The 24,219-nt window shown below is 40.6% G+C and overlaps 1 protein-coding gene across 17 annotated transcripts in view; it reads left to right on the top strand.

Annotated features, from left to right (window-relative positions):
* The window catches only part of Foxp (forkhead box P), a 290,869-nt gene that overhangs the window by 170,711 nt on the left and 95,939 nt on the right, over positions 1-24,219 (top strand). For all 17 annotated transcript variants that reach the window (XM_071779924.1, XM_071779914.1, XM_071779918.1 and 14 more), the window contains one exon: positions 17,050-17,184. In XM_071779924.1, coding sequence (XP_071636025.1) covers positions 17,050-17,184 — 135 coding nt within the window. Of the gene's footprint in view, positions 1-17,049; positions 17,185-24,219 lie in introns of those variants that run through there.

The following is a 24,219-nucleotide window of genomic DNA, read 5'->3' as shown; positions in this document are numbered from 1 at the left end:
TACAAGACTAACGTAAAATTATAAACGAAATAATTCCTACGTCGATTGTAACTTCCGGAAGACAATCTGTCGCGGCACTATGTGGAAATCCCAAACAATCCACGTATCTCTTCGAACTCTGTCGCAAAAAAGGGGTCGAGAAAGAGAGGTGTAGGACCGTTAATCACGCTGGCAAATTCTTCGCACCACATTTTTCATTGACGTTCCGCAAAGCGGAGCCCGCGTGTCGGTGGCACGGCGCGCGGCGGGCGCGCCAAGGAAGCAAAAGTGGCAACGCCAACCGTTGGTTGGCGCTCGAAGCCGCCTGTCGAGGGAAGGATTCAGTAATTATTCGCCGTAGGCTTGAAAAATTGCTGCTTAATCCTGGAATCGATAGTCCTATCGTAGCACGTGAGAGCGTAAAGAATAGTCGCACCCTTCTTCGCTCGCGTTCCCTTTTTTTCCACGACAAGCGAGGGCTGAAGATCGTCTCCTCAGAAAGAGATATCGCGCGACATCGTATATGTAACAAGAGTGCAGTGTTTTCTTCGTTTATTATCGGATAAGTACATTTACAAGAATTATTGATCGAATAGCACAGTATAACAAAAGTATTAAACATCGTTATAATTGATGATTAATTTTATAACCATTAAAAATAATAATTTTAATTATTTATTGACTATTAATATGTATTTAATTGTATAAAAAAAATTTTACAAATATCTTGAAAAAAATATATATAATATTATAAGAAAATATTTTAATTCCATTGAGATCCAGTAAGGAATCCGTCATGCTAACTCTTAATTCCTTCTTTATAGAAAATATATCTCTCTAAAGTGCGGATAATGAAAGATCTTACGTAAAATTACAAGCCCTGGCAATCAAGGTTAATATATATATGTATATATCATGCACAGTATAAGAGTTAACGAAAAATTTCTGGAGAATTATTCAGGATTCTCAGAAAGCTCATCTAGCTATCTATTTCTCCATCTTTCGTTACGTCCGCAATACATCATTCAAAAACCACCCTTGCGTCGTTCCAAAGATATAGCGCAGACACCTTGCAAATAGGAATAAAAGTGGTGAAATTTTAGGGTGTCGATGGATATATACGCCTCGACGTATCCAATCATTCCCTTATTACGATATCGATATATTATTTTTATAATACGGCGACGTCGTGGGGTGCCTTTGGCACCCCGTACGACGGTACTCGCCTCTCGTTTCCCTTTTCGGGTACAGTGGAGAGGGTGCTTTAGATTTGCGGAATCGTAGTTATCGATTTTAGGGTGAGCGTCCTTTTCCCTTCTTTCTTCATTTCGATGTGACTTCGAAGTTCTTAATTTCTATCTATGATTATCTGAACGTTACAATTTTAAAAATTATTAAAGAAAAACGATATACAGTTTAAGATGGCTCTAAAATTAATTAACGAAATTAGCTGTAAATCTATCTCTAGCGTCAGAAGTGGCGAGCGCGAGTAGACGCCATCGAAATATCTTTCACGTTAAGAACCCATCTATAAAGTTCCCGACCACACACCGATCTCAGCTACATATCTCGCACGAACCAACACACCGGCCTCACACTTACTTATCTCTCCCCCGAATCCACATACTACATTTAGTAGCGCCGATAAACGTCCGCGACGTCTGGCAAGTTCCGCATCAGGAATCCCCATCCGGATGCCTCTACTCTTCCCTGAAATTCTTCCTCGCCGTCACGCGTACACGTATTCGCCCGACCTGTCGCGCGAACCATACATAGGTATATCCCGACGTGCGCACACATATATACCTCGAGACTGGATTAAATAGAGGACGAAGGATCTACCCTGGTAATCGGCTCGTCTCGCGAGCTTGCAGGCGATGTATAATTTATAAAACGGCATTAAATTGTCTATGTCGCAACGGCGACAGCGGCGGCGGCGGTGGCGGCGGCGGCTTCTGGCTCGCGCGACGCTCTCTTCTTCAGGGGATATATACGAGCCGCGGTTGGATGGAGGTTGAATTCGGGGGTGGCGTAGCCGAGGAGGACATATTAGCTCGACTTAAGGCGTGGCGTAATGATCTCCAGGCGAAACCGTCTTATTCCGAGCTCGCAGCAGGCGCCGAAGGGGGTGGCTTCGAGGGGGTTGCGGGCATTCAGGCGAAAATAAGTGCGAGCTACCCTCACCGCGGGCACCCTTGATTGTGGGCCATGACTCCTCTCGCGGGGTCCTGCGCCACAGTATAAAGTAATGTCCTCCACTGCTGGAGGGAGAAGGCGCGGCGGGAAAGAGAAAGAGTGATGAAGGGTAAGCTTTAAAATCGGCATCAAACGCCACCCTCGCCGCAAATTTTTATTCATTGACACTACACGGCTGAGCACCCTTGAAACTCGCGAACTAAAAGGTAGAGGTTAAAGTAGTTCGTCCTCATCGCGTCTTCTCGAGAACGGTGAATTATATTATTCTTGCCGAAGAACGAGATCACTTCAAAATTGCTCGCCACCCAAAGTGACGTATTTTGATATATGTATAAATGTTTTATATCATAAGTCCGTCATGATTTATATTTTTAATATCGGCAAAGAATCCACAATCAACCTAGCTGTCCTCTTTCCACCGTGTTATATTTCAAAGACATTCTGATAATTAATTTTGTAATGCGTAAACATTTTACGCCCAATAATTCAAATAAATTTCGAAAGTTTTTTATTTCTATATTATTTGTGGAAAAATATGAATTGTGATTTTTGTATTCGCATTTCGTGGCAAATGTGTACGACACGAATCGCCAGGTCACAGAGAAGATCCATAATATTTACGGGTTAAGAACGATGTTCGTGAAGACGGTGGAGCAGTTCTTATAAATTCAGCGCAAATTTACTGCGGAGCTATGGATCAAGCGCCGAGTATGGGGGGTATTCGGGGTTGGATTAGGGACGAAGTTGCAATTCACTTCGATATATTTACTGTGAGAACGGTCAGGCTCCAGGAGTAGCCATCTAGGTATGGATGGACAGAACGGCGGTCGGTTTTTCCCTTTTACCTTTTAGAGTAAATAAGAACCTTCTCCCGGTACATATATGAACGTGTATATTTTTGCCAGTAGCACACGCACGTTCGCACAGTTGCGATCCATACGTGCCAGGTTTCCTTCGGGTTTCCTCTGCCTCCGCAGTGATTTATGGAGTTTTCCTCGACTGGCAGCTTCATCCCTTGCCCTCGATTCTCGGATGTTCAGCAAAATGAGGGTATTTCCGCGATATGCGTATTATCGAGCGTGTCATGACATTTGTAAGATATTACCTGCGTCTTCATCGCTCTCTCGTGCCGATACATACATATCTCGTGTATTTAAAACAGAATAAAATAGATTTAAATTTGTAGACAGAATGTAAAATAAGAATTTGAAAAGATTAGTTGAAGAATAATCCTTAAGGATTCTCAATATTAAAAAATGAAATTCAAGCAATTTATAATATTGAATAAAATTCTTTTATTTGCTCAATATATAAATTCTGGCAAATTATTTATCACGAGAGAGCTTTTATCTATGCACAATTTTTATTAAACTTTAAAATAATGATTAAATATTTTTGTTGAAATTGTATGAGTACGCGTCATAGAAATTTTATAACTGTTTTTCAATGTGTTACAGATTAATATAATATAAAATTATTATTTCATAATATAAAATTATTATTTCAAGGTCCGATCATATAATTAATATAATTTCTGTTTCTTATGTAGAAGTAATTTCACGTTCAAGAGATAAAGAAGGAAAAAGTCCTCCACGTAGATAGGGTTATATGACTAATCCTATTGCATTCCCAAACGGGGATAATTATTGGCCTTTATGTCTTATCTGATCTCGCGAAAAAGGAAACAATCGTAAAGTCTCCGTATGCACAGTAAAGCCCAGTAAACCTCTTAAGCTTAACTGTAAAGCGTCCAAAGTTACCTTTTAGTGGGTGATTAGCAAAACCGAGCTCACCTTTTCAGGGGCCAATTACAGGAGATTTCGACATAATCCTATTACTTACATTAGCTCATTATTGCATAACTGTATCTGGTCGTATCAAGCGCTTAGTCGTGTATGTAGGATTCCTGTAAAGGTCGATTTTAAGGGTCATTTCTAAACTCTCTGTGACTATTCGCCCTTTTTAAGCTTCTCTCTTGAAAGCGCCAGTGTCCCGTCTATTCAGATACGGTCTATATATCGCATTATAAATGTTCTTAAAATTTATAATGTATATGATTTTATATCAATAAGTATGTGATCGGTAGCTTTTTAATTTATTTATTCTCTCTCTCTCTCAGTTATCGTTATTTAATCAAAATTAATATAATTTCTGCGCAAGTGCATAGTCATTACATGCAGATCACATTTTGCTTTTATTAATAAACTTGTGCAAAACTTAGATGTAAAAACGACATTGTTTTTTAATTCATTAATTCTCCATTGTGAACAATATTCGCGTTAGTCAGTGATCCTATTTGAATCGAAAATCAACGAATCGCACAAGTACATCGTTCAGTGTTTCTTCCCGGGCAAACTGGCGGAGGAGGATTTGCTCCTCGGCGAACCTTGCTGTTCTTATCTGCGCGGACAGAGATTTTATTTAGATCCCCGGCGATCCGCCGGCTAGCCATAAATGCGAAACGCTTCGCCTCGGCTGGCTGGCCGGCCAATCATGCGGGGTAGAGCGAGAGAGCGGGTGTTAAGGGCGTTAGGGCTATCCGGTGTCCACACCTCTGTTGTCAGCTAATGCCCGGCCATTGTGAGGGGTCGCTCGTAAGCGTACCGAATCTCCTCGGAAGGTGTTGCCGGTGCCCGGCGGGAAAAAGGAGCGGGCAGGCAAAAAGGACGGAAGAGGCTGGTAAAAAGCAGGGAAGACAGAAGAAGTCAACTGCGGAGTATTGGTGCGGAGTTTCCACGGATTCTAGGCTTCACACCGCCTTGCCCGTTCTCACCCCTCGGTGTGGCTATCGGTTGACGGCAATCCGGCTAAATCTCTTCCACCATAAACGGCTAAACAAAGAGGTCCATTCTTCAGGAGCGGCAACCCGCCGCGGCTACCACCCTCGCCTCGTTTCGTTCCGACGGCTGCCCTTATCGGGCACTGTCCACCACTTACGATCATCCATCTGGATCTCCTTCTTTTCTAAAGCGAAAAGCCCGAGGCTACGAGATAGCGACGCCGGCTATTGTTAGCCTGGATTTTTTCGCGATACAACTGTAACGGTTGCGCTGATAAATCATCGTTAATCCGTTGAGCTGATGACGAAATCCAATTTGAGGGTTAAAAATAAATAATGTCACGAGATTACGTTCTTTCTTGCAAAGTTTGGTGGTATTTTTTGTGTTATAATGTTCAACATTTTTTAATTTATCAAATATTATTTAAATAAAGAAAAGTTATAGATCCACAAGATATATTATGTAAAGTAATTCCATTTCCATATTATCAGACTGATATTTTAATGACTCATTTTTCCATAAATATGAAATTGATTTCTTCAAAGATAGGACAATCTACTTTTAAATTAAATCTAAATAACCTTTAACAAATAATTTATTTAAGACGCGATTACCAAAATATTCAGGTGACTGAAAGATGCAAAACGGAAACTGATAGCAGGCTATAAAGTTTCCGCCGAGTAAAAATGGATTACAGGTTCTTCAAAAAATTTGTTACTCAAATTTCATTTGATAGAATGTATATAGATCGAATTCTATCTATAGATCTCTATACTGTATACATAAAATATAATAGAATCTTGTGTTTCTAAAAATTAGACACATATATCGAAGCTTTTCCTTCGAGCGAAAGTAATATCTGAAATTGAGCGGCGAGACGGGAAATTTTGGGCGGAAGCCAGTGAACGAGATTTTAACGCCGCCAAGATACACTTCATATTTTAAGTCCCAATCGACGTATTTCGGATCGATGGCGAGTGCAGATACAGAGGCATGGGGTTGAACGGCGTCGTAGAAACGCGAGAACGGTTGAAACAGAAAGGAGACCTTCGTATTTCGTGTAAGTGGGTATCAACTCACGAGAAGACGACACGGAGGATAAAGGGAGAGAGAGAGAGAGACGAGACCAGGGAATGGTTCTCTCGGTACCATAATAAAAGAAGGCAGATTAATGCCTTCGGTCTTGAATCCAATCAACATTACTCCGACAATAGTCCGCCAGCCAATACCCATCTTACCCTGCTCGGACTGATATTATCAACAGCCCGCACCATCCCCTCTCCCGTTTCCTCCCGTACGACAGTCATCCCTTAACGTCTTTCTCTCTACCCTCGCGCGCTGCTTCTTCGTGCCGCCGTGCCGCGCCGCGCCAAGCCACCCACGGACCACCTCTCTTTCTCTCACTCTCTTAATTCCACGAGCGGATGATAAGTATGCTAACAAGAGAACCACCGGCACGGATATAAGGAAGGGCGGAGGGAGAGTATACCGGAGACGCCTTAAAGCCGAATTAACGCCACGCTCACATAAACGCCCGTCGACTTCCCCCCCCCCGTCAATGTTAATGTCTACCAGGGGCCATTAGCCGATCGAACTCGGAGTTGGGAGAGCCGATCGACGTTCACTCGGGCCGAACGCTAGCTTCCAGGCCGTCTCCTTAATCGCCGTTGCGATAAATCAACTCGAAAGAAACGCGAGCAGTGATCTCCATGTCATGTATACTATGGTATTTTTTCAAGCGAGTGTCGTTCTTGTTTCTTATCATAACTAAATGAGCAAAACTGTTCGATTCAGGGTAACTGTAAAGAGCAATAATTTCATTTAAAGTAAAATTATTATCAGAAAAAATATTAAAAATAATATTTTTTCTGATAATCTGATATTTTAATGCATTGTATATGTAATAATCTAAAAATTATATATTGTTGAAGTGATGTTTGAACAAGCAAATAATGGATAATACATGACAAATATATCAGCAAACTTTGTGACAAGTAAAATAAAATATTTATTTCACATTTCTAAATTTCAGCATCGTCGTTGCTCGATATGCAGATGCATATTATGTTGAATATTATCAGCGTTCTATCAAAGAATCGAAAAAAAAGATATCATAAGAATTATACGCATAGTTTAGGGTTCTATTCATTATAATAAATGAATAAATTAATCGTGTAAATTAATATAAATTATTATTTATTTTAAGTTGTTTATAAATAAACAATAAATAATTGTTGCTTAAATAATTACGTTTTTTAAAAATAGGAGTGAAAATTAATTAATAATTAAATTAATAATTGCGGACACAAAAATTTTGAATATTTTAAAATTCTTAATACCAAGTCTTTTACATTTTCTCGTAGAACTCTGTTATATTAGAAAAGTACACGAGATTGATTATTATCATAAAGCATAAGCAAATAGACTTTAACAACTCGAATTATTTTTTAAATAATTATACTAGTAAGTTTTCCTGTGCTTTTGTATATTTTAGAATTTAGAATCGAATTACTTTCGTAAAAAACTAAACTCGCAAAAGTATGTCCACGGAATGGTTGAGATGTTCAAGACGAAGACACTGCAACGACAGTACAGTACAGTGGTCAGCCTATACTCTTCTTTCTTGTCGTCCTCATGCAGGGGGGACATTTCGGTAACCTATAAAGGAATGTTTTACGAGGGCGAGATAATGCGATGAAAGATGCGAGCGGCGAGCAGTCATGCCTAAAGAGTGTGTGTAACCGGACCATCCGCCCTCCTTCTTTCACGGATCCGCCTGACCCCCGCGGTTCCGCGGCCAAAGAAGGGGTGGTAGCGGGTGGAAACGGCCGAGGAAACGGTCCGCCGACGGCGGTCCACGACCATAATATATCAATTCCGTATTCTAATGTCCGAGCGGTTAATCCAAAAAGCGTCGACGCTGCGGAAACCTAAGCGGTCGACGCTCCTCTCGTTTCCTGGAGGGTGGCTTCCCCCCTCCCCCCTTATTTCTGCCTCTTCTCGCTTCAGACACCCTCTGTTATTCTCGGGTGATCTCCGACTGGCCCCTCCACCCCGTTTACTGTTCTGTCCATTCGCGTACTGCCTCTTTATTTGCACTTCTTCGCGTTTCTCTTTTTCTTTACTATTCCACCATTCATCCCCCTCGTTTGTTATACTTCTTTTACAATGTAAATATTTCTATTGCTATTCTTCAATTGTTTTTTTCTTGAACTTTTCTTCTCTAGTTTATGTAAATTCTCTCTGTCTTAATCTTGACTTCTCTTTCTTTTTTTTTATATTTGTTATTTTCTATTTCTATCCTTTCCTTACAGTGAATTAGGAATTCTCTATCTCTCTCTTTGTGTCTTGCTCCATTCTACTTCGCTTTTCCTATTTTCGTGATGCGACCTGGGAATAAAGTTGGCTCTCGCTCCTCGCCGCGATCATCCACGGACCCGATGTCACGTATGCCGTTGATACACGCGAGATTCGATGCCGGTAACGACGCTTAACCCCCCCCCCACCCCCCGACCGCCCACGTCAGGCCACGTAGATAATTGGGGAAACGCGTGTTTGCGGTCCCGCCGGGATATTCTAAGGGATCATGTACGAGGAAAGGCGGCTGTTCCGGTTACGCATGTGAAGGGATGGATATTGGAGGAGTTGCGCTTTTCGCGACGGAATTTCTATTCCGCCGACTGCTGACGACGGCCGTTTTCCTCCTTAGATTCGAGGAAACGTGTTTATCGTGTCGCGCCGATACGAGACAGATGTAAATGTTTGGCTGGCTATCGTCCGTAACGTGGCGTTAAGATAAACATAAATGTATATGGCGATGTTTATCGCGCTATACGCTATAGCATTGCGATAAATATTTCCGCGTGAGCGCGGACGTGACGACGCATATGTTGCTCCGCTCGTGCGCTGCCCGCAGGTGTTTCCTATTTATTTATCCCACTGTGAAGAAACTCTTTCTTGTTTCAGAACTTTGGCAAAGTGAGAAAATTTCGCGAAGAAATTTCTAACACGCGTTCTTAAAATACATTCTGCAGAATTCATTGCGAGATATATTCTGTGAATCGTCAATAGTAAAATTTGCGACAATAAAAAAATAAAACACTCATTGTCTATCTGAAATGTAAATTATTCTCGATCGGTCCGATCAATTTTGCTACTTGAGTTAAATTAATTCAATTTTTCAAGCTTCATGAAGCGATTCAACATTATAAATTCCAATAGCAATAATCGATTAGTCTGAGGTGAATAATAGGACGAGGCAACTATTTTTACTTTTGCCGCACGGCAGAAATATTAATTCCGCGGGCGGAAAACAAATGAAGTTTTTCCAGAAATTTTCATTTCCATTTTCTTAGAATTCATCGATGCATGAATGCGCGATTCTTTTCAATGAATGATGGAATGAGGAAGCGAGCCGTGTATACGACTTCTGTCGATGTTCTCTCTGTCGAGCGATTGTTACGCGCTCCGTAATACTCGTACGCGCACGTTACGTTACGCGCGACAAGACCGCGACGAGCGCATTACGGAGCGCGTAAAACGATCGTTTCAACACTGATTGACTCCGCGTCCCTCGTGTCTCTCTCTCTCCCCGTGGACCTAGCGTCGTTCTCCAAGTTAAACGACGCTAAAAAAAAGCGATGAGTAATCTGTAGTAAAATTCGTCATTCCGAGTCGCGCGACATAAAGTGCGTGGTAGACGCTCGGCTTTATAGTCTCGTAATTTTCATCGTAACCGCCGCGAACGACGCGACGCCTCCTGTCGTTGTCCTTCCGATACGGGAACGAGGGACAAAGCGGGAAAGACACACAGGGCGGAAAGACCAATACGAGAGGCCTACCGCGCGCAAGGGTTGCACGACGGTGGAGATGTGGCGGCGCGGCGGTACGAGGGGTGAGGAGCACGAGCGGGGTCCTTCGAGAGTGGCGCGAACTATTAAAAAGCGCGCGTCCGCTCAAATTCTCGCTGGCAGTAAATTACCCGAAAAAAGAAATAAGCGGTGGATTCGAGGCCCTCCTCTCGACCACCCTCTTCTTCCCTGTCCCGACCCCTTCCGCCCTGTCTCCCCTCCCGGCCTGCGCCATGGATAGATCGTCTCGCGCGCTTGCTTTTCTAGGGTAAAAACCCTCACCAGCGGGGCGGCGAGCGCGGCCGCGGTTCTGAGATAAAAAATTAGCCGGAGTTGCAAACGTTTCCACCTTAAATCATATATTTATCGCGACATTAATTCAACCCTTTTAGGTACCCTTTTTTCCTGGCCACTCCGCACAGAGACCGAAACGCCTCCGCCGGGGCCGACCCCCCCTACCACGGTTCTCTCTTTTTCAGCGTCTCCTCTTTTCATCCGTCTCTCCTCCTCTATTTCTGCTTCGCACCCTCGTCTCTCTCTTTTACGCCACCCACTACGGGGACGACAGCCCGTTACGTCGCTAATTTCTCAGATTCAAGTATTTTTATGTACCGTCGCGCGAACCTAACGGGGGTAAATCCTCTCGTTTATTATTTAGTAGGGACGAGCCGGACCCTCCGATGGCTATGTGTGCGTATGTGTGTATATATGCCAGAAGAACTTCAAACGACCGTAAGCATGTGGGAAGATGCGCGTTTGCCTTGTCGCCCTTTCCGGTTTGATGGGGATATATGAGGTCTCGTTATCTCTTCTTGCTTCGACTCTCGACGATTATCCTCCTTTACGGCAGGATTGGTGGATCGGTTGCCCGCGTTGCCGTTCGTATATCATTTTGCTGCTTTACGATGCTTAACAACGAGTTGCAACATTATTTTCCGTTTAATGTCACGTTTTATTTTCAATCGCTTCATCGGATAATGTGCAAATTAGCGATACGTGCTGAATACCGGTAGCATCAGCTAAATAAATTGCGCATTATAACGTTTTCACTAAAGAATATTGTCAATCAATATATATTTATATATATTACGAGACAGAAGTTAAGAATGTTATTTAACTTGGGAATCTTTGTGCGAGATGTGACTCTGGTCAATTAATATTTATTTATTTAAAAAATTTTTTATGTGTATATTTTAGTTATTCTTTTTACGAGAGAATTTTTATAACTTTAAACATTTGTGAAGCTACGTGAAATCAAATCTACGAGTTTTATGTCTTATATAATTATATATAATGTAACATTTTTCTTCATTACGTTTCCTTTCTCTGACGGATAAAATTAGATTAATTCAGAGTAATTCTAGATTTTTTTTTTTATTTTTACAGACTTACGACTTGACAATTCTTTTTTCTATAACAGATTTCATATTTTTTTATTTATTCATTAACATTGCCTTAACTTCCTAACGAAAACTAATAAGAGATATTTACAGAATCTGTGCGATCACAATCGGAACTACTTTATTCGTTTCCCACGCGACTCCTATATCGTTCCACCGAAATAATTACGTATGTAATTTTTTAGCTTGGGGATTGCATTCACACTTTACTCACGTACGAAATACGATCTGTGACCACGCCTATGAGCAATGGCGCGAGCAAGCGGCCCCCAAAATTCCCGGACACATTATCCACATTGAAATAGGAAACGCGGCGGCGCGAGGCGTACCCCGGGAACCTAGACCCATCGTTGTTTACTTAATAAATACATATTTAGTACATATGCGACGTATATAAGCTGACTGAGCCGGCTGCGTCTATTTTTGCCCCCAGTTTTGTTGTCATAGGACTGACGATGGGACATGGCTCTCCCCTCGCGGTGCGAGGCCACCATAAGCAACTTAGATCTTCGACAATAGATGACTTAAACCGTGAATCGCTTCGAATGCTTCTGCCTAGTTGGCTCGGTATATCGCGGGGTCTAATAAAGTCACTCGCAAACTTTCTCCGCGCGCGATGCCCGTGGAAGGCCCGTGAAACAAGGTTGCGTAGCGTCCTCGTAGTTAAGCTACCCTTATATAGCTCGCTTAATAAGAACTTTATGTACCGAGGCGTGTAATACCAGGGCTATATCCGTTTGCGCCGTTAACCATCCGCCTAGCATTTTTGCAGAATTTATTTTTATATTACGCGGTCTCTCTCTAAAACCATGCAGCCGCGGCGCATGGAATGTGCGAGTCGAAGGAAGCCATGGAGCACCGTCGCGGAAAATGCGGTGAAAATTTCGCGTTACGCCGGACGCCGGATTTTCGACGAGAATTTATGCAGGTTAGTCGTCCCGACTTCGACTTCGGCTTTATGTTATTTATTCAAGTGTTCCGTGAAACATAGGTCTCTGTTAAATTTTTCAGCGAGATATTGGTGAGTTTAATGGAAAGCATCTTATAGAGAATGTTCAATTTAGTTTTCAAGCAGTTTGCATATTTGCCGTTTTGAATGAAGTAATTTTCTCTTTTACACAATTCATATACTTTAATTTTGCGTAAATCTGTAAGTCGTATATTAATGTACACATGTATTACTTTCTCAATATCGTCAATATAAAATTTGCTTCTGCTAAAATAATTAGTGACTTAAGACTTCTCATAATTTAATACATATTCATTATCATGTGAGTAATTTACAACAGTTATATACATACATGCTCTACATAGAGATAAATTATTAAATTAAATTCTTAATATCAGCATAAATTGTATTTATTTGTCTTGTATTGGTAATTTTTAAAAATTATCCGAACTATATTTAGTTGCATTGTTTCAACATGTTATAACTAAAGTTACAGATAAATAATATTTCACGCATCATTAAATTGTAGAATAGATCGCCGTAGTCGAAGTTTCATCCCCCATAGGGTCACCGTGCCACCGTGTAACATAAATTTATGTAGGAAACAAGTGTGTGATATAATAATTTGAAATTCGAGTACGTGTGTTTTTACGTTACGTGTGTACAGAGAAGTACAGTATCGCTCTACATCGTGTAATTGTCGAGAAGCTGAGGCGAGTGAAAGGAATATTTAAGGACACACGTCTCGTTTCGAGGAACATTTTGTCCCCCATTTCCGGTTCGCCTGTACAAACTCGAAGCCGGTGGTTCGACCGTTGGAGTTGCGTCAGGCAACACGTGTGTACACGCGTATTTATCGCTCTGTGTGTAGCCGCTTCTCTCCTCACGCATATATACTTAGCTAACCAAAGAATAGGATTTCCATACCTGCAACGTCCACTTCGTTTCTTTTCGCGAAATGCGGAGTGAAGTCGTAAGGTGCTTATCGTGTGAAGTGCGTTAAGAGGGTTAGTATTCAATGATGCATACGATGCATCGTCGTTAATACGTTGAAGATTGTGTTGTCAAAAGCTGTCTGTACGCGCGAACCGCTTATACGGTTTATAACTCAGATTGCGCTTTGAGAAAATAGACAAGTATGCAGTAAAATAAATAGAGAGAGAGAGGGAGAGAGAAATATATATCGAAGTGTGGCTTCTGCTAAAGCGATATATAATTTCTAAAAGAGAAGTTTCAATATTTATTCGGCAGAAATTTGTTAGCAAACCGACTTGATGACTTGACGCTATTTTAGGACACAAGACGCAAGTTACGTAGCGAAATTACAGATGAAAGATGTACGAGTATCTTGTGCACGTATAACAAACGCACATTTTTACGAAGATTTTTTTATAAAAGGCGATATATACAAACAACGAACATTTCTATTTAAAACATTTATATCTCTTTGTATTTTACATATCTTCAGAAACAATCAAAATAAATTTGGTACCCGCTATACACATCCAAAGTAACTGAAATATAATTTTTCCTTCTTATTCAAGTGTTCAACTTCTTTTATTTTCAAAATTTTTGTACCAAGAGCTTCGGAAAAATTTTACATTCCTCTTCGTACAGTTATCAATTGATCGACGGTGAAGAACTTTGGCACGTAAACTGGTAAACCCCGAATAATTATAGCTATTCCCACAACACGCACGTCAGAAATATCCGAGAAAAAGACGCACTTCGACCGTTTCCTTTCTCCACGATCCATGGAGGCGTCCCACAAAAAAAAGAAGAACCTCGAAGATCTCTTAGGGCCCCGCTTGCACGTAATCCAGCAACTTCGGGCGACAGAGTGCGGCGATGTGTGATGCGCGGGTATAGAAAAAGAGAGGGAGAGAGAGGGAGAAGGAGAGAGAAAGAGAAGGAGATAGAGGATATGGACAGGGAACGAGAGTAAGGAGGAGAAATGAACATATGGTGAGGCGAGTCAGAGACCACGATGTGCCGCGTATGATGTAGTCGCGGCGGCAGTGGGGTCAGGGACGTGACGAAGGGTAGGTGTCTAAGGGGGCCGAGGGGGGAAAGTCTTTGGATGTGCCGCGTAGAGGGGACGCGGTAACGCGGGTAGGGGGGGATTACGAGGGAACGTGGAGGAGAAGAAGGTAGGGTACACACATTGAGCGGAGGACTGTGGCAGCGCGGGGGGTTGAGGGGCGGGGCGGGGGGGCTGAAAGCAGGCCTGTTGGTTGGTTTCAACTATATTTGTTTATATTTACACAATAAGCAACAGCCCCGCCGGTCGAGCGCTGCTCGGTATGCCTGTGCCGCTTTTAGTGTTTAGTCCTCGCTCTACTACGGTCGGCGCGCTAACGCTTGGCTTTCGTCTTCTTCGCGAAATCCGTCGCGCTCTCCCTCCTCCTCCCCCTTCTTCTTTCGTTCACCCATTTTTTTTCTCGTTTTCGCTCCCTTTACTCTTATCGTCGCGCTCAGTTTGTCAGGGGGTGCGCTTTCGTCTTACCCCTTTCGCGTTCCCACCCTCCCTTCATCCCGCAACCCCCCGCCCCCTGCTCCCCCCGCCGCCGCGAGTGACTGGAGTTTCGCGGAGGAGGTTCAAAGTGCCGCTTTCTGGATGCAGTGCGAGGAACGTGTATAGCCGGTGCCTTCGTGAGACACAATCCCCCGGGGAGGCGACTTCCGCCGCCATTGCGCGGGGGATTTCCGCGTGTGCCATACCATTTCCGGATGTTTACAGTGGACGTAGGCGCGGAGTGTTTGCGACCGCTTATACGCGCCACGTCGCGTTGTGGCGCTTTCGGGGGGCCGGAAATGCCGCTTGCCGCGTGAAGCGGCAATCTCTCTCTCTGTGACGCCGGAAACAGCAGATTTTTCTTCCTCTTCTCGTCGGAGAGCAAAACCGTTAATTCTCATGGACTGCAACGCGCCTAACAGCGAACCGAAACAGACGTAAGGAATTTTGATTGAATTCTCGGCGCGACGCGTACATTAATTAAGAATTAATTAAGCGATCGTCTTAGGCGACTTTAAGCGTGACGCAACATTAATCGCGACTGTCGTCGTGAATAATCGATGATCGTGAAGTGGGCATTAATTATACGACGCTTGATTGCGTGTTATTTTTTTTATTTTTACGAAATACGTCTGCGAACGCACCTCTACTGCAGCCGTGGAATTCGAAATAACTCGCCGATGTTTAATTAACGGTTGCACGTCGCGCGTAATTATTCCTTTCTGAGAGAAAATGACGCTTTCCAATTTAGCCGGGCGGGTAAGATGCAAGATCGAAGAATATTGCGTGACTAATTTTTCCTGAATAATTAATATGTTAATTGTGATTTAATTTGGGATCTATTTTGCACAGGCGCACGAACGCAATGCAACAATCCGCGGGACATTTACGTCCCACATTCATTTTGTTTCTTACGCTTTACCGCGGACGCGTTAATTTCTTATTTAAGTTCGCGATAAATTAGCTATTCATAATATACACGCGTACACACCTTATTGTATAATTTTCTACTTTCATCAATATACACCGCGCTTTGTACACCTCGCGTCCGTATTACGATGGAATTTACGAATTATTTATACGCGGCTGAACTATCCGCGCGCGATGCTCGCGAAATATTTACGATAAGCACGTAGGTATTGTGTATTATACATCGCTTATGACGAGAAGCAGAGTCTTGGCGTGAAAATTTAGCAGAATCCTTAGCGTGATGTTACGCATTTCCGGGAAAGTACGTATTATTAGCTTTTCGCAACCGCGAAACATTATTTCTCTTACGTTAGGTATATGGTGGAATCACGTGCGTCAGACTTCGATCTTAAAATCATGGCTCACACGAGGGCAATGTCGGATAGGAGCATGTTTTGAAATTTCGTCACGATTACCACGCTCCGGGATCATGACCGAATATTCCTAAAATACTCATTATATTTAATTGTGTTCAACAATTAAATATAGTGAGTATTACAGTGTGTTTGTTGTACAACTCTCTTTCTGGGTATTTCTGATATATTTTTATCACTTACTAGTACTTACGTATGACTATACAGATTTCATGCCAGTATTTGTGTATATTTTATGCGTCATTCTTTTAATGAATTATATTTCTTTAAATAGAGAAGCAGGAAAAATAGTACAATACAGGTTATTAAACGATTAGAGGTCGTATTTATTCAAATGTTCTATATGTGAGAGATAAGTAATAAATCGTACAAATATAACGTAAGAAGTCAAAGGCCAAGAAAGCAATCGAGAGGTGTTAAGTTTAAAAAATAAATATAGTTTATGTAATATCTCTTAAATGTACACGGGACGTATATATCTAACATAAACAGTTTTTTTCCTCAATTATCAAAACAAATATAATAAATTAGATAATTAAACAAAGAACACATAGTACAGAGAATAAAAAAATAATTATGCGGAGATAAGTCAATTAAATGTCGCTAAAACACAGAAGTCAAATAAGGAGTTACATTGTGTTTGAAAGCAGTGAATAATAACGATAAAAAAATACAATTAGAAGTTAAAAGCACATGTATAAAATCAAATCTTAAACTAATTATTGAATCGAAGTGAACGTGGGTTAAATACAAATGTAAATATAAGTTGACGTACAATTTTTATTCGGTAAAAAAATGACAATTTGTATTATAATAACTTTATATTATAATACAGATGCGAATTTAATATATTATAACTAAACAAGATTAATGAGTTAGATTAGTGTTATTTATTACATATTACTATATCATTAGAATTGCAATGATGAGGAAAATGCAACGAATAGCAACGTTCTCCAAAAGCGCGCGCCATTTATAATCGAGCTTGGTGCGCGAGAGCGTACTAACGTATAACGATGATCGCGGCGTGATTTCAGGACGATGGCATAATGGATCATGATACAGACGGAGACGGCGCGATCAACTTGTCAACGTCACAGCGACCCTCCGCCGCCACCACCCCTAATGGTGATACTTCCACTTACGGGCAAGATCAACAAGACAACGATCAGGTGAGGAATTAATCTTCGAGAATGACCTGAATTTATCACTGCACATGCAATATTTATTTTTTTATTGCTTTCTTGACTCAATCTTGTTCTGACTAGCTTGTCAGAACTAACAAGGATTGACGAATGTTTTTAATCTAAGATCAACATGAATATCATGCAACTAATTGTAACGTGCTAACTGTTAGTATTCTGTCTTAAATCTATTTTCTCTCTCCCTCCTCTCTCCCTTCCTCTCTCTCTCTCTCTCTCTCTTTTTATCTCTTTGATTAAATTTACATTAATTTTATGTAAAATTAAATATTTAATTATTAAGTACAATTAATTAATAATTAAATATAATTTTAAAAAATATATAACATATATACAGAAAATTAAAAATATATCCGCGATACTTTATTTTATTCAGTCAGGTACAATCTAATTCAACCATTAGTACAACATTATGACTATATTGACGTAGTAATATGAATAGAATATTAAAATGCTATATTCTATTAAGCGAGTGAGTGAGAGAATGAGTGAATGAATGAGTGAGTAAGTGAGAGAGTGAGAGAGAGAAAGAGAAAGAGAAAGACGGGGTAGGGAGGCGAGGAGAAGGGAGAGGGAGAGAGGGAGAAATTGATAATGACACATAATCAAAGGGAGAGGGAGTGTCATTGTATTTGGAAAGTCTCAAAGCATGGAACAAAAAATATTTACTAGTCACATAAGTGTATATAAATAGTGGTTGTTTAAGACACGACGATCAGACTGAATTTGTTAATTTAAACAATGAAACACAGCCGTTTTTACGACGACGAAACAAACGATGACGAAATGTGATAAAACATCGATCCATACAATATCACTGAATAAAGCCACAGCTGTTTATACGCGATAAGGTTCGAGACGTTAATCCGCGCCAACAATATAACATTCTTTTTAACATTAATAACATTTGTTGTCAGTGTGTGGCACATGACGCGTGCTATCGTGAAGAAATACTAGAAGAAATATCTGTTATTAGAGGAGCAGTTTCTCACAATCTGATATTGTTTGTCCAGATATTAACGATCAATGCTGATCTTGTACAAAATCTATTGAACAATATCGTTTTTATTCAACATGCACATTGCACATATTTCACAACATTTCGACGTATTAATGTCGCACGTGCAGATTAATAATAACACAATTTACTGCAAACATCGGTGTGTATAATTATATTGTCGACATTGTAGTTTATAATCTGATATCAATGCTATGTTAACATAACATCCGCTTGTCTCGTATACAAACACCATTGTAGAAAAGATCTTCAAAGTGACGTTACTTCTCGTATCTGCTTTATTTAAGCGTAATAATGAGATGAAGAAATGAAATCAATTTCGATCTTGTTCTCTTTTAATACTAAATTAATCGTATATGGTAAATACAAATCTGAGATAAAAAAAATCGTAATAATTGAATATTGCTAATAATAACAAGAGAATCTCGGGATCTCGCGGAAAACACCTGCAACAAGTTGGAAGAAAATAACCTTGGAACCTCTGAGCTATAAGTACGATCCGAATGATCCGATCGGTTGGAGTGATCATCAAGGTGGAGTAGAGTCGCAATAAAACGAAACAGTGACCTTCGTGCCCTTTTACGCCCCTCTTTCCGTCGCCTTTTCACGCGAGGTCCAAATCGAAAACGGAATTGAACGGTCTTCCGGCATCCTGTATCGCGACCTGCGCTGCGACGTAAACCGATAACGCCCTTTTGGAGCTTTCGTCCTCGGGATCTCAGAGTTTTCCCGGCGATAAGCCGGCACCGGGCGCGACACTTCGACATTTGACACCCGGCCGCCATAAAATCGGGGCCCCCTGATTTCAAATTCAATTCAAAATCCCGCGCTCGCGGACGAACGCAATATACCACCCCCGGGCAAGCGGTGACGGGTGGAAACAAATGTTTTATGGCCTTTAAAGCGGTCTTTTCCAGCGGTTTCGTTTCCGTAAAGGATATAATATGGCTCACGACGTATGCGCGCCTATATGATATATATGTATTTCGCGAATCATCTATATAGCGAATCAATAAACACTGCTTTGTTTCTTCGTCTACAATCTATAAATAAACCCAAGTTTTTAGCCAAAACGTAGCTAATCTATCGTTGGATAGCATATCAAAAATGTCAACACACATATTGCTATCTTTGTATTTCTTCCAACTGTTCCAATTTCTCAAATTTTTTATACCAATTTTCATATAGCACATATCGTAGAGCACCTTGAAGAGCAGAAGGCAAACCTTATATGCGTCCGATATTAGCCAGGATAATTAATTATAAATGCGAATAAGCAGGTTTAATACCGAGGGACCCGCGTAATACGAAACCGTTTATCGAGTTTTATTTTCGGTTTCCCTATTCCCGATGACCCAAGGAGTAAAATCGTGTTTCCCCATCCGAAGGATCGACTATCGAGCTAATATTAAAATGCATGTACCGTATTAATCTTGCCGAGTTTAGCTGAGGTATATATCAAAATGAATACAGGTCGCGACATTTTATTACGTCCAGGTCAAACCGAAAGAGTATCATCATTGTTAAGAAATTCTGAATTTCTAATATTATATTAAATCTGATTAAATCAATACAAATTTAATTTTCTAATACGTGGTAATTTCTTTCAACGATATTCAAGTCTTTTTTTATTGTCTTTTGCTATCCATTTTCGATCACTTCAATTCTGGGGAATATAAACTCGGATCTCGAAATAAATTGCTAAATAAGTATTTAGTTTTATGCTATATTTAATTATACATACCACACTTAAAAATAAATGCACACAAACAAATCAGCATTTATTCTCGAATAATTTATATAACAGATATCTTTTACCTTTATTATTTAATGTGAATAAAAAGGAGATGTAATTATTTATAAATGTTTGAAAGCTTGTCTAAATTTTATGTTTAAACAGAAAAAATAAAAAATAAACAGTATAAATTATGTGTTACAAGCTGAAAATGAGACTTATATTTAATATTATTTATATCCGTTATCTATATTTTAAATTGATTGCATTTCGTAGTAGCTTATATATATTTTAATTAAATTACCGCTCGTCCAAAATTTCGAATTATTACAGTTTCGAAAACCAAAGTGGCTCTATTCTTAATAAGGACACAGTTTCCCACATATACATAACGTACACGAATTGGAACACGTGAAAGTGTCGCGGCAATTACATCCTCTCGTAACGAAGTCACGAAGATATCAGGGTCTGTGATATCAGGCACGTAGACACCTCGACACTTCGACTTCGTGCTTTTCACCGTGCTCTTCTCTCCTCTGCCTATCCGAGACTCTCCTTACACCCGTAACCGCAATAGAACGACATCGTCCCTCGCGACGTCCTTAGGCTACTGCGTCACTCCGAACCCTCCGCAGCCGGCTCTCGACTCTCAAGAACCCCTTAAATTATAAACAGTTTCGGGCCGCGGTACTTCGATCGGTGAGTATGGTTCTAACGCAAACTTGGCTCCCGACTCGTATCGGGACAACTTCGACGCGCGTTGTTGGATACCGTGCGGGTATCTCAGGTGTTACGCGCGTTTTCGCAGTCGAAAATCCATTTTGGAAAACTGGCACATTTGATCAAACTGCAGTGATAACTGCGTTATTCGGTGCTCGACCGGACATGGGATTTTCTATTTACATTCGATACACTTTTGACTTTATAACTTTTTTTTTTATTTGTATCGTTTATTCTCGTGAAAATGTTAAAATATATATTATCAGATAAAATATTGTCGCTACTGTTTGACTATACATTGAATTGTTCGGATTTGTTGACGTAGCTCGATAAATCGCGCGCATATGTAAAAATTTCCAACTATCAATGTTTTCTGACGAAAATCTAAGTTTTTAATTAATTACTTTTGCAACGATAGGTGTATGTGTAAAGCTTTGGTGCAGTAATGCCAAAAACTAAACGATATATAAAGATGTGAATGGGTTGTCTCAGTCTTCTGTAGATAAAAATTCTCACCTTGACGTAATATCTCATTCGGCATGGCGCGGAATCTTAACTTCTGCTTAAACTTTCCGCCCGGTTAATAAATTAACTACAGAATCGCTTTGAAGTTCTGCATAGAGATTGCAAATAATTGACTCAACGGGACAATTGTCGACATTAACCTAACCCATTACTCGGAAAGCTATGCGAGATTCTAGCGAAGTTACGGAGTCTATCAAGATTGCTTCAAGTGTGACACAATGGCAGTAAGGAAATCGCGGTCGAATCGCGGTAGGACGGTCAGCAAAAGTCAATGGTTACCCAAAACTCGATCCCAAAACGATCAAGGCAACTTCATAAAGTCGTGAGATTCCGAAGTTCGTTGATGTTCGATTCAATCGACACTTCCTTCCTCCACATTTTAAAATAAGAGTAAAATGGCCTCTCGAAGGATTGTACAAAGACTCTCTTACGTACCGAAAACTTATAACGCTCGTCCAAGATTTATAAGAAATCCAAATAGTTTCTCGAGTATATTATTACGACTAATTTTATTAACAAGTATTTATCCAACCATTCAATTATGGCTTTCAGTCGTTGTTTAGTCATCCAACCGAAGTAAAGACATACGTATACATGTACACGAGTATATACAAGAAGTAATATATAGAAGGCTTCCAAAATATCCCGCTATATATGTGCTAGCTTACCGATAAGGGAATCTTTATTTACACAAGCAACGACCGAGCAGATGTACGGTGTCGCATGTGTAATGTAAGTTTTGCGTGTGTGTGTGCGTGGCCGTAATACGTACGCACACGTTAACACAATATCCTCTTTTACAACCTACATTCATGCGTGCGTACGTGTGCGTTCAGAATTTTCTAGCTCGTTTATGTACCGACGTGATATCACTTTCTCACTCCATATTACTTTTATTAATTTTCAATTTACCAATTGTCGTCGTTTATTGTTTATAGGATAATTTTATGTTGTTTATCTGGCGAAGAGATCGCGAACATTGCTACAGTTATTTTAGGAGTTTTTTGATACGACAAATACAATTATTTCTCTATATTATAAATAATGAATTTAAAATTACGTTTATAGATATTTATAATCGTCACTATTTTTCCGTCACACGTCAAGCAACTTCACCCTTCACCTTTTCCGAATAAACACTCCGAATCCTAATACCAGCTTACCGCGCGATGCCCATTCGCCCGTGCATTCAATAATTTACCGTCGCGCGTGGACGGCATTTTCAAATTAAACAAACTTTTACCGTGAATGACGTCGATATTTCATTAGATTCCTCATTCCGGTTTATCTCTCGGTTAATATCCAAACGCCCGGAGAGAATCCAAAGGATATCTCCAGCGGGAGTATCGGCGTTCCTTGAAATGCAAAAAGGGGTTGCGAGGATGGGCGCAAAGTACGAATGAAACGCCGGATGGGGTGGAAAGGGCGAGAGCGGGGGGAGGGATTAAAAAAAAGAAAGGACAGAGAGAGAGAGAGAGAGCAGCGGGAGAGGAAGAGACCGGGGGCATCGATGAAAGACAAGCGAGTTCTCACCTCCCGCTCCAGTTTTATGGATCGCAAATTGCGGATAGGCTGTCCTTCCCAATCAGGCAGCTTGGCATCCCCCTTCGCCCGACCAATTCTTCTTTTCCCAGCTTTCCCTCGTGCCATTTCTCTGCCTCCTCCTCCCCTACCCTCGCCAGCCTATAAGCGGCTCGCATCCTCTCTTCCTCGCCCGGCGCAGGCCGTAACTTTTACGTAACACGCTTCGCTATGAATATCGATGCCGGCGGAGTTAAGGAGAGCTCGCTTTTCTGTAATTGAAAGAATTTTTGTCGTGCTGAGCCAGCTGGCCGGGGCATAAAAGGTCTCGGATCGGAGCACTCGGTAGTTTCTTGCGCGCGCGTTGAAGAACTCCCGCGGTACGACGTGAGCGACGAGGATTTTAATAAATTACCCGAAACGGGTGGATTTGGGTGGCCTTTATTCTCCTCTCGGGGGCCTTGCATCGTCGGGGATGGAAATTCCTTTCCGAGAGTAGCGATCTGGTTTGCTTCTGGTCTGATTAGGCTCGTTTGCGCCGGGTGCTGCTAGAAACTCTCGAAGTGGGAATTGTTTCGCCGGCCCCCCTTCTTCCTCCCCCCAAGTTACTTTGTTGAAGTATGTATGTCGAAGCGTGAATCAGCTTAACGAAAGTGATTAATAACGTTTCCTCCGAAAGAGTATTCATGATGTGTCTTAATTATTTTTCACGTCAATGTTCTTATTGCGAGGTTCAAAATAACTTACCCATAGTAAACACAGTCATGCCAAATAATTTTAACAGATTTAAAATTATATTTCTATATTCGTAAAATTGTCTCTATTAATACAATCGTCAACAATTTGTCTTAAATTGCGTGAAGAATGAATGATATTTTTTTTAAGGCACGTGTATCAAGATAATGATAGACGTTGAGGAATAATGACCTTTTTAGCTTCTAGTTTAACTAAATATTCTTTTTTTTTAATGGCTCCCTAAGAGATTCTCATTGCGAAACATTGTGCTGTCTATATAAGTCACGATTATCTTTATAGCGCTCGTTATTTCACAAAGTAGTAAATTAGTAAAAGCTGTTGTTATTTGCACCGTCGTAATACGCGCGTACCTAATGAGTAACGATTAGTGAAAAGATAATGATAGGTTAGTGTGGGAAAATGTGCGTAACACGGCACTCCTGCGATTACATCGTGATGGAAAGGTCATCTCGTTAAATTGGTTTCAGCCGATACAGCTATATGTGACATTAGAATGCTTTATAATATGAAAATCGTCGGAATTATGAGTCATTAGACGAGTTTGGAAAGACAAGTCGCCGAAAGTTAATGAAACTTTATTCACATTTGTATATGAATAATGAAAAAACGTTGTTATATAGAAGATAGAAAAAATATAAATGGAAAAGCAAAATAAGATTTTCAATATAAATGTTTCACGAATTAATATTTTAAATAATACAACATATAAATATGGTATATAATACTACAA

The sequence above is a fragment of the Temnothorax longispinosus genome, chromosome 5 (genome assembly GCF_030848805.1).
Source record: "Temnothorax longispinosus isolate EJ_2023e chromosome 5, Tlon_JGU_v1, whole genome shotgun sequence".
Taxonomy (NCBI): Eukaryota; Metazoa; Arthropoda; class Insecta; order Hymenoptera; family Formicidae; genus Temnothorax; species Temnothorax longispinosus.
The sequence above is the reverse complement of the archived record's forward strand: the minus strand, read 5'-3'. Positions and strand labels throughout refer to the sequence as shown.